Here is a 15809-nt window from a genome sequence, read left to right as displayed (position 1 = left end):
TACATATTAAAAGCAAACTGGCACTGGATATATCTGAGCACACTCAAACAAGAAGTAAATTGTTCTGTCCTTGCAAGAATCTGAGGCAGCAGTGTATGGAATATTTTAGCCTTCTATGTAATATCGGAATCCAGTATATGCAATTTGTCCACAATCTGTAATATCAGATCAACTAAGCTCTTCAGGCCTAACCATGATCTGTTGTATTTCATAGTTTTGATCCGTTATCACAGCAGTACATAGAAACAGAGAACTCTTGTTTTTTTTAAAGAACACCTATTTCCATGATACAATATTACTAGATGGCACAATAAGTGGAATGGCTGCTAATAACAGTCATCAGGGCTTATCAATTTCAAATTCAGACTAAACAGTAAATAACGGTGACTACTGGGGAAGTCCGTTAGGGCCCCTACTGAGAAGTAGTCAATCTAAAGATCCAACTGTAATATATCTTTGAAAAACCAGTTAATAAGAAAAACTGCAGTAAAATATTTGAAGAAAACTGAAGTAAAGCATTCCTAAACTTCACAGTTAAACAAAACTGAATGGCAAGAAAAATGATGTAGCAACAGCTGAGAAGAGAATGTCAAGATTTTAAAGGGATTTCTCATAGACACAACAGCCTGACACCTTTTATCAATATAATTCCAAATACTCAAAAAAAAATGGAGGTGAGAATATGAACTTACCTAATTACTCTGCTGAAGTCTACTAGAAAATAAATAAACTTGTTACATATTTTTTCAATGTTTGTTTTAATAAATAGTTTCTATATTAAAAGACAATATAGAAACTCTTATTCTCATAATTACAACTCAATGTGTGCATTGATCCTTAATCATTTTTATTATGTTCCCATTTACAAATATTACCATGTTTTATGGGCACGTTTATATATTCTAAACAATTTGAAAACATACCTTTTCAAAGTCTTGGTAAACAGCAAGTGTATTTATCAAGGTTGTGAAATCTATACCAACAAATATTTCTAATAACAAGTTTAGATGCCTGCAAACATTTAAGGAAATTAGGGTTTAAAGTCAGACACACTTGCAATTCTCATCCCAGCCTGGTTACTGACTGGTGTGAGACCTTTGGAAAATATGTGTTTGTTTTTAATAGAAGATTGCACCTAGATGCACTTACTGTATGCCAGGCAATGTTCTCTTTGCATTGAGACGACTTCTAGAATCTTAGCTCAACCAATAAGTGAGTAGCTTTGTGACTTGTGTCACATTTCCAAGCCTTCTTTAACAACAGCTATTACAGTTTCTTACTTTATGCCAGGCAGTGCTGTAAGTGTTATATATTATTTATGTCATATGTAAAATGTTCACTTACCCACATTTCCAAATAATGGCATCAGAGTGTGCTATTATTTTCATTTAAACACATGAGAGAGCTGGGTAAGGTGGGATTTGACTGTAATTTCAGCTACTCCGGAGGCTGAGGCAGGAATATTGCATGAGCCCAGGAGTTCGAGTCCAGCCTGGGCAACACAGTGAGATCTCCATCTCAAAATATATACAAATAAATAAATAAACACAGGATAGATTAAGTAATTTCCCCAAAGTCTCAAAGACTGATCCATATTGGTGCTCTAAATAATTCGCCTTTTAATTTATAAATTATATATAGGTTTAAATTATGTATTTTCATAGAAAATCCAAGAGGGAGGAAAAATAGTAATTTAAATACTCAATAAATGTATTCAAATTGAAAGGTCACTCTCAGATCAAATCATTATCACTTAACTATCAGACCAAAAATAAAACTGCAACTTTCTGATTGTCTAATGATATTCATTCCATCAAACTACAAAGAAATGTAGGTATCACACATCTTTGTGTTTGTCTCAACAAAAATGTCTACTGGATAATTTTTTTATCACAAATTCAAATTTATTCTTATTTTACAAAATAGAACTTTCAATCGATTGTATTAAAAATTTAAAATGTATAAGTTTTAGATACTTTGTATGTCATTTGCCAAAATTCCCTACTAAACAAAAAGTGAGCCATTTGAATTTATGCATTCAACAAAGAAAAGAGACAAGGAAAAAAAATTAAACTTAAATGTCTCTCTTCTTATAAGGTTTTGCATAACAATGAAATCAGATTTCCATAAATACACAGTTCTGTGTGCAATAAATTATCTGTGAATTATGTAACAATTCTAGAGAAAATCCAAATTATATCTGTAGATTAACTGCCAAAAGAGGCTATGGAACAATTTTTAAGAGGGGAAATAAGAGTCCTCTGTGGACCTACTGTATTATACAAATTCAAAGGAAACTAATAGTTTAATTATACAGTCCTAAAACAGGAGGCCAACAGCTTCCAGTGATTAACAAAGCAAGCTTGACAGAATCTTTGGATATTAGATCTTTAAAAGGTTTTATTTTTTGCATGTTTTGAATAGTAAGCAGCATAAAATGAAGAGAAAAACACCTTCAGGAGGTTTGCATGTTTTATAGTCCAATATTCACACTGTTGTGGCCATTTTTTATGCTGTTGCAAAATGGCAGAACCAATCTTCTGGCAGATGACTGTCTTTGGCTCTGCAGAAACTTCTATCTCACATAATAAAGACAAGCACACACAATCTGAATATGTTCTCACTGGGGAGGGGAGGAGAGGAGAGATGAGAGAACTCTTTTATGTCCTGCAAGCAACAAACGACTTCTAAGGTGCATATTTCTTTTCCTCAGGTCTGTCCAAAGGCAGAGTTCCATTGTGACTCTCCAGAATGCTGTCCTTTGTAAGTAATTTCAATGGCCTTAATAGACTCCTATGAATCACATTATTATTCAAAAACATGATTACCTTTATACATATCTTTTATGTTTGTTCCCAAAATAGTGAAAGGTACTTCTTTATCTAAGTGAATCCTTTGGGCATTGATTTCTGGTCATTTGGAATTAAAAATGTAGTTCCTTTAACGCTATTGCACACATAGTTATTTCATATGCTTCGAGTTTGTGGAAGTCTTTCATACCATCAAAATGCCTTTTAAAAAAATCTGTTCTGAATTCAGGAACAAAGTATATGTGTATTCTCATGTTTTAAAGTCAAGAATTATATTTAATTCTGCTGGTATGTGACACAGCCATCAACAATTCTGCAGCTTTTCCTTTTTTTTTTTTTTTTTAATTGTCTTCACTAAACCCATTGGGAATACAATGGTTTAGGTCACAACATGAAACATCATGCTAATTCAAGTGCTAATTAACTGGTATAAGAAATAAATTGCATGAAATAGACTGTTGTATTACTTTGTTTTAACTTTTGTGTCATTTCAGCTTGGTAACTACTAATTTAGAATCTTTTAATCATGCTCTTTAATCCAAATGTTAATCTCAAATGACAAGAGCACACAGTTACTAAGCAATAGTGCAAGATACATATTGCATTTCTTCCTGGTATTAAAGAGGGCTATTGAAAGATAAAAAGATTCTGTGTTTGCCTTCTCGTTGGTGTTAATTTGAATACAATCACTCTTAAAGTAGGACTAATTGGAAGTAAGCCTCATAAACATTTTCACAAACTTCTCAATCTAAATAGCAAGGCATTTATGTGACTGTTCATCAAAGCATTTTTATTTAAAAGGCCCACGTGATAAATTTATTTCCTTAATATTACCAGTGTCTTTCTTAACATGTAATTTTTATCAATTACATAACTTTAACAATCAGGTTTCAATTTGGGGTTGAAAAAATGGCATACTTTTTTATGTAATAAGTATGCAGGGTTTTTTAAAAGTCAACCAGCAGAATGTTAGAATACTGTACCCACTCGAAATGTATTATCGGGAGGCAGCCAGTTTCTGATCTTTCTGGAATGCACATACCAAATGTCTGCTTCTTTCATAAGTCTGACACATAGGGGAGAAAAAACTCATGCTGACCCACCTTTAACAGCTAGACACACAGAAAAGAAAGATTAGAGACCTGGATCCCCCTCAGCTCCTACTGAGATAGAATTTTCACTGACACAATTGAGCAGTAGCAATTAGAAAACAGACTGAGCTGTACCTGATCTCAGAGCTCCAATCTCTTAAAATTGGAAATGTTAATTTTTCCCCTAACATTGAACCATATAGGCTAAGACATTCATTTTGAATCACCCTAATTTTAACTCTTCATTAGAACTTCAAAAAAAAGCAGCATAAGATAGGTTATTATGGTGGTATTAACATCCATAAAAATAGAGTAGCCAGCCCTTTCATAAAATCTGTAAAAATTATTGAGATTTGTCATCTAATGAAAATCTGAAATTGGCTTTGTTTCTTTTCGATGCTCAGTTGCTAAACTATGATATGAGGTTAAAATACAACTTTCTCATATCTTCACACATGATACTATGTACCCCAAGACCAGAGGGCCATTTCTGAGAGCAACATTTTCCAGTCACAATTATTAATTAATATATTTCTTTCAAAAAGTAGTTTCAAGCAAGCAAAACTGAACATTCTCAATGGTTGCTCATTTTATCTTCTCCAAAATACTCTTAGTTAACTATTTCCAATGAAAGCCACTGACTTTTCAGATATTAAATGTTGTCCAGTTCAATTCAGCAAGCATTTTTGTTTCTGTTCATACACTGAAATCTTATCACTTAATAACCACAGCACATTTGCTATTTAATGAAAAACTTTTGAAATAAAATCCTCATCAAATATAATAGACACATTAAATATTTGCAAAGAATAACAACTATTTGTGAAATGGTTATCATAATCAGTATTATCTTTTTATGATAATATGACAATTTATAATTCTTAGGTTTCATGATTCTTATGCTACTAGTAGTCGGAGGAATTTGTATATACCCTTATGACTGTGGATAAAGTGATTTTCAAAAATTATTCTTCAACCTTTTTGGAAACTTTCATCATTGGTTTGTGACAGAGATTTGATTTTGGCTTTTACAGTTTCCTTTCACTTGTCTATGCCTGAAAAAATTACAGCTCACAGAGCTATAAGATTTGAATTATATTTGAATTATAGCAGACCAGAAACTGGAGAACTTGTATCTGCTGAATTTTGCTGAGTTTCACACAATAGCATATAGAGAATATTGAAGGATCAGGATTATCTTTTCCATAGGCATTTCACCTTTTGACAATGACATTGGGCTTATTTTGGCCCATGAACATCTAAGTCAGCAACTACTATAGAAACAACAATAAGAAAATTAATAATTGCTGGCATTTATTGAATTCTTCTCATGCCGGCCACACATAGCCTGGATTAATCTAATCAACAGTCATAAATAATTTATAAGGTAAATAGTAAATATTGTTAATAACTTCATCTAAAATATGAAGAAATGGAGGCAGTAAGATGTAATTTGTCCAAAGTTCACTCAACTTGTAAATGTATGAACCACATTTCAAACCCAAGCAGGCTGAATTCCAGACACTGCACTCTTAATCACTATGATATTCTGCCATTTAGCACATGACATTGTAACAACTAGCCTGCATGGATGGCTGTGTCCCCATTAGGCTGTGGACTTTCCCTGTTCAAAGAATGCAGTTGTCATTTTCCTCATTCCATTTAGGTTCCAGTGGCAAGATACACATTTTCAAAATGTTTTTTGACACAAATTATACATATATACAGGAACATATGTTAAGCCCATAAAGCAGGTAAATTGGAAAAAAAATCTCTTTTTTTCTGTCTACAGCATTTATTTATTTATTGTTTTTGTTTGTTTGTTTGTTTTTTGAGACAAGGTCTCTCTCTATCATTCTTGCTGGAGTGCAGTGCTGTGAACACGGGTCACTGCAGCCTTGACCTCCCAGGCTCAAGCAATCCTCCCACCTCAGCCTCCTGAGAGCTGGGACTATAGGCACCTGCCACCACGCCCGGCTAATTTTGTTTTTTACTTTTTGTATAGATGAGGTCTCACTATGTTACCCAGGCTGGTCTTGAACTCTTAACCTGAATAGATCCTCTCACCTTGGCCTCCCAAAGTCTGAGATGACATGCATAAGCCACCATGGCCAGCCCTGTCTATAATATTTGAAGCAGATCTTCTATATCAGATTTCATCTTCATCCAATATTTCTGTGTGCTAGAACTTTTGAGTACCTTTCCCATCTAAGTCATGCAAGTTGAATCCATCAAGCCACTGGATATGTGATTTAAGGAACCACAAAATTCCTCTCTGCATCCCTAGATAGTTCCCGATTTATTAATTACTATTTGGCATCAAAGCTCTGAGGCCCTCCTATTGATGTGACCTCTGGACTCAAAGTCCAGTTCCACTACCTGCTAGTTCTGTAGCTTTACAAGTTACTGAAATTCTGTGTCTCATTTTCCTCATCTGCAAGATGGGTATCATGAACATAATAGTATCTGCTTCAGGAAGTTAATAAGAATATTAAGAGAGCAATGAATATATCGCCTCTACAGAGTTCACTCAGTAACTTAAGTTTAAAAAGTCATCAAAGAAATATTAGAATCAGTTCAACTAAACTATATTTACCAAAACAGGGAAGTGAAACAATAGCATTCAAAAAAAATAACAAGAACTAAAACCAAAAACAAGGTTTTGATCCTTAATAGCATATTTTAGATTTTGTTTTATATTTTAGTGACATTTTTATTCATGTGAGTCCAAATCTAAGGATGGATTCTGCACATAAGTTTTCAATTGGTGATTCTCATTCACAGCTGTTCTTCTGCTGTAGATAGCCATTTTCCTTGAGCCAAGTTTAGTCTTCCTTTTCTTTTCCCCCAAAATAGAGGCAAGAGGAAAGGGTAGAAGGTTTATTTAGAAACAGGGGGACATAAGAGAGATTTGGTAGGTGGAAGTCTGCAACTCTCTCATCTAATCTTCTAAGGAAAATAAAGAATTAATGGGACAAAATTAAATTTCATTATCTCAGTTTCATCAATGGCCAGAAATTCACCTAAATAAAAAATTCAGTGTGAACAGTCCTCTAAATAAGGCTTCCTGAAGATTATCCACCACACCTTTGGGATTCTGAAAGTGACACTATTTTGCAAGTCAGCCTGCTGCAGAGAAGGAAAAAAAAAACCCTCTATACATGCTTTCATTTTGCTTCCTACTGGTTCCCTGACCTTTCACAGTTGGAATAGTAGCAGGAAACTAAAATAAAAGCACTATTTTCTGTGTGAGGCACTTTGCAAGTAAACATTAATCGTGAAATTATAAGTCACAAGACTTTGCCTGTTGCTTCTTCTAAAGCAGAGAATTACTATTAGATGAAAGAGCCTACAGCAATAAACATCAGGGGCTAGTGTTTCCTTCTCTTCTGAACTCAATCAGGCTGATCCAAGTCCAGAAATGCCTTTGAAGTCAAGGAGACCTTCATGAGCTGATCAATCCTTGCAGGGGTAAAGAGCAAGAAAAACTGGTTCTTGCACTTTAATATTCTGCCAGGCAATGCATTCAACTCGATGCAGAACAAAAAGGTTTCCCCTGTTACAAATCGAGTAATTTTGTACTTGGGTACTGCTTGCTTCAATTAACTTGGGGCGGGTGGGGACCTATTGATCCCAGAACATGATAACTTTTACCTCAGTACATATTTGCATTAGGTTAAACTAATGGTGAGGTAGCAACAACTGTCAATTCATACTGTCCCTTGGTCTTGTGCTTGAGGTCAATTTAAGTGGAAACCAGCATGTGATTCTCTTAATATGAATGATCAATATTGATTATTAAGGTGACGAATATTAAGTATCTGTTTGAAACATTTCTAAGTTACCAAAACCTTTGAAGTTAAGACTTAAAATTATCTTAAAAATGATAGTGTATTCCAAAACCCAGTTGAAAAGCCTGAGTACCCGTGAACTCAAAAAATGTATCCCTCATGTCTGGCTGTTTAGTGGCACAGCAAAATTTGACATCTAGACTTCTAACTTGTTCAGAGTGTTTCTCTCCACACACTCTTATAATTAACTCAGTCAAATCTTTTTATCTTAAGTGTCTAAGATAAACTCTTTTCTCTCCATTTGTAAAGCTGTAGAGAGTGTATTCTAAAAGCCAGCAATATGAACTTATTTTATGTCCCATTATCTTTTAAGAGACTGTTAAAATAGGAAATATAGGCATTTTATAAAGTAGTTTTTTTATTATTTTGGTCACAAAAAATATTCAATACAATAGAATTATACAGTTTGTTGGCTTATAATTTATTATAGTAGCATAAATAAGGACAAAAATCCCTGTAATATTATAGATAGGGTACTAACTGCAGTTGTTTGTCACATAGAAAGAAGAGGTAAAAATTTTAACTATAAAGTCAATCGGCAACATAAAAAGAAACTAGTACAAATAGCAGAGAATAACAGTTTCAAAATTATTATGGCACATGGTGACTACACAAAAATATGTCAATCTGCTTTAAATATTCACTACCTTATTCATGTTGATATATCATTACTTGTTATATAATTTAGGTTGAAGAAAAGTGGGGGAAAGCACATGTAACTTATTGGTAGAATTAAAAAGTTATAGTTAGAACACAGATATTTCCCTATTCTTTTCTATAATAGCACCCATGATTCACATCCTGCCGCTATGTGAAACAGCCTGAAGGAGGACACTATGAGTTTCCAAGTGTCTGCAGACTAATTTCACATGAGCCTACTCTCATTATTTTCAGGCATTGGTATCGTCTTAATTTAAATGGCTCAATTGCCTTAAATATTATATTTAATTGGCAAATCGTTGAAGTGGCCATTCTATTTTAAAATTGCTTCCTTTGTGAATAATAATCTTTAATAATGATAACAGAATGGCTTAAGACAGTTTACTCTACCTCTTTACGTTCTAGGTAACAAACCAAAGTGCAAATGCTAATCGTTAAATTTTACCTCCTTCCACTTGTACACACACACATAATTGCATATATATACCCTCACACCCATACAAAAATTAGACTTTATATTTATACAGTATCTTCAATTGAGCAAGTAACTGTAATGCAAAGAGGTACTTCCAGCATGCAACTCATCCTCAATAAATTTAAAAAGGCCCTCCTCTGCGTATATAAATGCGTAGGATCACAAATTTAAAAGGACAGTTTCCTATTGATATAATGGCCATACATTCCTTGAACACTTACATAGTTAACCCTAAATTCAGTTGGAAACTGTGTAAAATGTCTGTGAGGTGATCTATCTTCTGCTTTTACACCATCATAAATTATGTTTCAACAAGTGTAATAATTGCCTAAATTTTATTTCCTCTCACGTTCACTAGATTCTCACTTTCCCTGATTGGCAATAGTATTCCTTCTTAATGCCTTATTAAATAGCATTGAATTGTCTAATTTTCTCGGATTTCAATCCTGAGGTATACATTTCCATTTTCTTTGTTGATCTAGCACAGGCTCAGGTGATTTCTATATAATGCATCCAATTAGTTCAAACAAGGCAAATGAAATCACATATATACTAATCTCCACATTATTAACTATAAACAGTAACAAGATACATATTCACACTCTTTGCTTGAGTCCATTCAAGTGCAAACTGAAGAAAAAGAATTTCCCGTTCTTCTTTTCATACTCCTGAGTATGGCGTTATCTGATTCTGTTTTTCCACAGTAATTGATAAGATTGCAAAACCTCTCTCACATCCCTCCTCTATTCCATATTGAGAGCTTGATTTTTTTCACTTGTTTACAAAGCACAGTTTGATTCCTTTTTGCAGAGATCTTATTTTAAAGCCTTTTTTGTTTTCTTCAAAATCAAAGCTTCATTTTAATCAGTTAGTGATCCTGCCCCTTGGGAATCGATTTCTTTTTACACAAGACAAATCCAGGTCTATTAGGATCCAACATATTGAGTTGGAACACTGCATGTATTTCACTTACGAGCACATACATTCATTTTACACGATTCCTCAATGTGGCCAGAGGGGTTCGTGGTCTGCACTGTATCCACCTATAAAAAATACAAAAATATATGTCTGCTTTACAGGGATGTGAGTAGGGTTTTGCCAGCCTAGTTCCAAAGCTTGGACTGCACATCTTGGCTGATAGTATTCTTTCCTTCTTTAAGATGTATTTGCAGTAGCCATAACCTCTTTCAGAAGCCATAGAGACATAACAGTCCTCACTACAATTAACAACCCCGAGGCATCTAAATCAATACAGCTGGCTAATCTCAAGGATGCTATCTCTGACAAGAGATGTTTGCATGGTATAAGAAACATTGCATTTAGTGTGTTTCAGAGTTCAAGCTTTTCAAGGCTATGAAATGTCAAAAGAAGAGGGGCTGGGGGAGTGTTGTTTGCTTTGTTTATATTACAAATACAAATAAGAATGAAACGGTAACTTTGCTGTCACTGCTTTTACAACTTGCACATCCCTAAGATCTCAGAGATGTGAGCTTGATCTGAATGTTCACACCCTTCCAAGTAGCTCTAGTCTCTTAATGCAATCATTAGATAGCTCACTTTCTCTATAGAAATCGGGGCAAGTTATATGCTATCAACAAATGGCCTGCAAATCTCTGGTCAAGGATGAATTACGCCCCTCTCCAAAGTCATGACTGTAAAAGCACAATGTTTCCCAACTTTGTTTCTAGTTTGGAAAAATAAAAGTTATGATAAAAACTCCTTCAAAATATTTTGGTGCTAATGTCAGTTTTAAATAGTGTTAAATATTTCTCTGAACTTGAGCCTGACCAACAGGCCAATTTGTACTTTCGGTGCCAGAAAGTACACAAAGTGTCTTTTTCCAATTCCATGGTGGTGCAATTGATATTAGTAAAATCTTAGTAAGTCTGAATATTGCCAAAAAATAATAATAAATCACTTTCATAGAGTAAACATGGTACATTTCATTGCCCAAAGTACTTATTTTTAAGAATTAGGATCAGAAGAGAAATATTCCACTTAATTTCCAATGTAACAATGCATCAGCACACTAGAGTCAAAGTTAGAAAAGAAATTAATGACTTATTTCACTGAATGTTGGACCAACTTATTTGTGAAAGTAAATGGTGTAATAAAACAAGTAATGACTAACTTTAAAATTAATCATTTAAAGAACAGAAAATGCATTAAAATGCTCTGACAGTATATTATCAATATTAGCTGTATAAAGTTAAGCAGCATTAAAATATGTCTTAATTTTAAAATTTAAATGATGTCCTCTTCTAGAAATAAAAACAATATCTTTCTGTTTCTCTAGCAATAGCTTTAAAAATTAATATATATGGGGATATTCAGGCTAATTACATAAAGCAAAACACATTTACCAAGGCACCTATGATAAGTGAATCTTTATGATTTAAATTGTAAATTTCAGATAGTTCATGCTATTTTACACAAACCATATCCCCGCACATTTAATTTTAAAATTCCTTATACAGAGATGAAAGCTAAATATTTCAAAGTTTCTGATATTGTGCATTATTTACTAACCAACTAAAACTACATTAAAGTAATGTATACCAGGACCACATTAGATTTTCCTATTATGCACTTTTCTTATATATGATATGATTCCATAGCGGTTATCAACTATTTAACTATTTTTGTGAAGTTATTCATTTAATTATCACATTCTATACAAGGCTACCATGTGGTCTATGAAGGCAAATACCGTGTACTTTCTGTTTCTTTTCAGTGTTGGTACATGGTTGGTTGCCCTGAAAATTGGATTAATGAATACATGCATATTTGGAAATAACCAATTAGGGAAATCATATGACTTGTTATATCATAGTATCACATATGTAATTTTAATATTTTGAAATCACATGATTATCTTTGACTTTTTATTGTTCGTCATATTTTAGATTATGGAATACACCTCTTTCAAACTATAGTAAATGCTCTTTACTTTACTAGCATCCCCATTTTGCCCCTTTTTTTTCCCATCTCTCTCTTAAATTTAGTCTAACAACCTACAATTTCATTAAGCTTCTCTTGTTAATTCTTCTCCTATAATAGTATTTCTCTTCTTTTCTTAAGTGAAAGATACTATGTAAAATTTTCTGCAAGGTTTTTAATAAATGAATGGATAAGTAAAACAATTTTTTTAAAAAATAGGAAATTATAGGTGTCAAATGTTTTAATTTTTATTTTCAGGACCTGATTTACACTTTTAACTTAAAAGCATCCCCAGGAATATAATGCATTTAAATGTTATATTAATCATATTGCTATGCAGCATAATCAAGTCCACGTATTAAAATGTTATCAAGGAACAGAAACTCTCTCATTTCATATGTTAACTACATAAGAGCAGGCTTCTATTTTTGTAGTTTAAGCTGTGATGTGCTGAACAAATGCAGTGATGTACTAATACCTGTCACTAAAGCCAAAAGAAATAGGTACTTTTCTCACCATTAAAGATTAAATGTTTAGAAACAAAAAGTGCCTATCTTGAATCACTTATTGAGTTTATACACAACTACTTAGGAATCACCATTCTGAAAATTGTCTTTGGTAAGGGTCAGAGTAGAACTGGATGTTACCAGCATGTGTTGGTTTTGATTTGAATCAGCTAATTAAAATGGCCCTGGAAGCAATTTTCAGATCACAGACACTGAGGAGATATGCTCTAGTAAATCAGACCAAACCAATCTTTCAGTCAAGTCCAATTCAGCTGAAGTTGTATAGACACGGCCTTTGTCTTTGCATTTCACCCTTTCTCCTGGATTTGTTCTATCACTCAGGCAACAAGTCTCACACACACACACACACACACACACACAAACAAATGGAGATGAAGCCACATCATTCCTTGAGCACCTTCTACCAGGTTATCTCTGTGTCTCACTCAGCTTCCATTTTCTACCCCAGAGGCTAAATTAAGCTGAGAACTTTACTTAAAAAAAATCAGTAAAATGTTCACTTATATAAAAGCTATATTATTTACCTTCTCTAGACCTCCCTGGCCAACAATAGGTAACTAGTGCTAGGAGAAGAAAACTGAATTATGCAGAGAATTGGAAAAGAACTCAGACCTTGGTACAAGAACACACTGCACACCCACACATAGGAATAAACCTGTCCTTTATCTATGATCCTGAAAAACTTCAAAACCACAGACAGGGAAATATATATATTTTTAAAGAAACAGATGTCTGTTTTTCTTCTTATTTTTATTAGATATGCTTCTATACTAAATCATGCACTATGTAATTGGTGTAGATTAAGTACAAGTATCTGTTGAATGTGTTTGCATATAATTGGCAATATGTAAAATGATTCCATGAATATTCATTATCTTTTTCCTTGTCTAATGCTCAAATCTAGGGAAAAATAAAAAGTATGATATAAAACAGAGTATGGTCCACGACCCACAAAATCAAATTGATGTTAAGTTTCCACAGTCTAGCAACAGGAAGTTGATGTTAATTTTTAGAGCATAAATGCATAATAGAGGAGGTGAACCATTGGTTAAGAATAACCAATGTTATTATTAACATTGAAAAGTATATATATATTTTTTTAATACTAGAAAACCATTTGAAATGAAAGACAGGACATAGAGTGAACATGGGATTTAGGAAAGTGGAGGACTATGAGAAAGACAATTTTGGATGGTATTTTGGTATTTCACATTCTTCTCATTTATACTAATGATGTATCAAAAACCATAAATGTTAATAATTATTAATTACTGTGACACTTGTATAGACGTTGATGGGGCTCAAGAAACACCACCCCAAAATATGGTACCTTGGCATTTGAGAAAACAGCAGGAGCAGGAAAGCCAACTCTCACCTTCCCCTTGCCCTTCTCCCTTGAAGCAGGTGATAAGACCCTCATTCGAGAGGTGCCCTCCATATACTTGAAGGAAAGGAACATCCTTACCTTTGAAGACACAATACCACAAAGAAGAATCTGAACAAATAGGCCTTGCTAAGTTCCCCTCAGTTTATAGACATTAAATCACACCTCTTTTGTCCAATCATACTTTTCTGTGACTACCCACGTCGTCATCAAACCCAAGCATAAAAACATATGTTTACTTATTTCTTTGGGTCTTCATTTTTTAATGAGGGCTCCCATGTCATGGAAAACTTATATTAAATAAATTTGAATGCTTTGCTGTTATTATTCTATCTTTTGTTATAGGTGCCTCAGCTATGAATCTAGCAATGGTTAAGAAAAAGAAATCTTTTCTCTCCGACAATGTTTATTACAAGATTGCATTTAACTATCTAATTTAACCTCAAAAAGTCCTTGTAAAGTAGGAATCATATTTTTCTCATTTTACACTTGAAACAGAAGCTCAGAGTGTTTAATCTTCTTATGTAAAATCACACAGGTAAGTGGTGGAATTAGGGCTCAAATCAAATAGGTTCCCCTTACATTATGTTTCCTCACATTTATTTTTTTAAATCCAAGTTCAAATCTTTTAAAAATAGACAGCAAAGTTATCATTGTAGATATCTCCATTTTTGGCATGGTTTAAAAAAAAATAAGCAAACTTATACAAGTTTCCTAAACTAATATTAAAAAAAAGTGTTAAGAAGCTCAGTTCTAGAAACTTCCATATATATCATACTCTATCATGATTATTTAAATTCACAAATATATATTCTATCATAATTATTCAAATAGATGCATACATATGAAGCAACTTCTACATACCTGAAAGTTGTCTAAATTGCAATAAGAAAAAGAATTAATTAAAAGATTCATTCTATCCAATCAAAGAAAGGGAAGTCTATACCCATTTACACATGTTAGAGTATACACACAGACAAAGGCCAATAGCGCTGTTTGAACTATACTCTTAAAAATAAGTATTTTAGTCTGCGAGTCAACCACTGATGAGCTACATAAGAAAAGGAGATAGAGGCCAGGCATGGTGGCCCATGCTTGTAATCCCAGCACTTTGGGAGGATGAGGTGGGCAGATCACCTGAGGTCGGGAGTTCAAGACAAGCCTGCCCAACATGGAGAAACCCCGTTTCTACTGAAAATACAAAATTAGCTGGGCATGGTGGCGCATGCCTGTAATCCCAGCTACTTGGGAGGCTGAGGCAGGAGAATCACTTGAACCCGGGAGGTGGAGGTTGCAGTCAGCCAAGATCGCACCATTGCACTCCAGCCTGGGCAACAAGAGCGAAACTTCATCTCAAAAAAAAACAGAGAGAGAGATAGAAAATATTATACGAATTCCTCATCATAGATACTTGGCCCTGACTTCAGAGTTTAAATGATTTGGGAACTTACAAAAGAATGCCTTGGGGCCGGGTGCAGTGGCTCATGCCTGTAATCCCAGCACTTTGGGAGGCCGAGGCGGGCGGATCACGAGGTCAGGAGATCGAGACCATCCTGGCTAACACGGTGAAATTCTGTCTGTACTGAAAATAAAAAAAATTAGCTGGGCGTGGTGGCGGGCACCTGTAGTCCCAGCTACACGGAAGGCTGAAGCAGAAGAATGGCCTGAACCCAGGAGATGGAGCTTGCAGGGAGCCGAGATCGCACCACTACAGCCTGGGCGACAGAGTGAGACTCCGTCTCAAAAAAAAAAAAAAAAAAGAAGAAGAACGCCTTGGGTTGGATAGCCAAGCAATCAATGTTGCCTGACTGACTGGCTGTTAAAATCATGGAATCCCAGGATTCATTAGAAAGAATACCATATGTTATGTATAAGTCCAGTCATGTAAGAGGCATGGAAGGAAATACAAAGCACCAGAAAACACAGTCCTGGTTCTGAGGAAACTTTTATTTATCTTTTGAAATGGTAAAACTATTTCTTATAGTTTTACTTACTTGGCTCTTACATTTTTCTCTCCAAGGTTACAATCTGCTTATATGTACAAAGTTGACAGGAAGATACAAGGTGAGGT

General features: G+C 34.2%; 1 protein-coding gene across 9 annotated transcripts in view; it reads right to left on the bottom strand.

Annotated features, from left to right (window-relative positions):
- The window catches only part of PCDH7 (protocadherin 7), a 423240-nt gene that overhangs the window by 348020 nt on the left and 59411 nt on the right, over nucleotides 1-15809 (bottom strand). For 6 of the 9 annotated variants that reach the window (XM_054553811.2, XM_063723358.1, XM_063723361.1 and 3 more), the window contains exon 2: nucleotides 9871-9930. The exons of the other annotated variants lie outside the window; for them this stretch is intronic. In XM_054553811.2, coding sequence (XP_054409786.2) covers nucleotides 9871-9930 — 60 coding nt within the window. The remainder of the gene's footprint in view (nucleotides 1-9870; nucleotides 9931-15809) is intronic. 9 annotated transcript variants of the gene reach the window in all.

This window comes from Pongo abelii, chromosome 3 (assembly GCF_028885655.2).
Source record: "Pongo abelii isolate AG06213 chromosome 3, NHGRI_mPonAbe1-v2.0_pri, whole genome shotgun sequence".
NCBI classification, from domain to species: domain Eukaryota; kingdom Metazoa; phylum Chordata; class Mammalia; order Primates; family Hominidae; genus Pongo; species Pongo abelii.
This window is presented reverse-complemented; position numbering and strand designations above follow the sequence as displayed.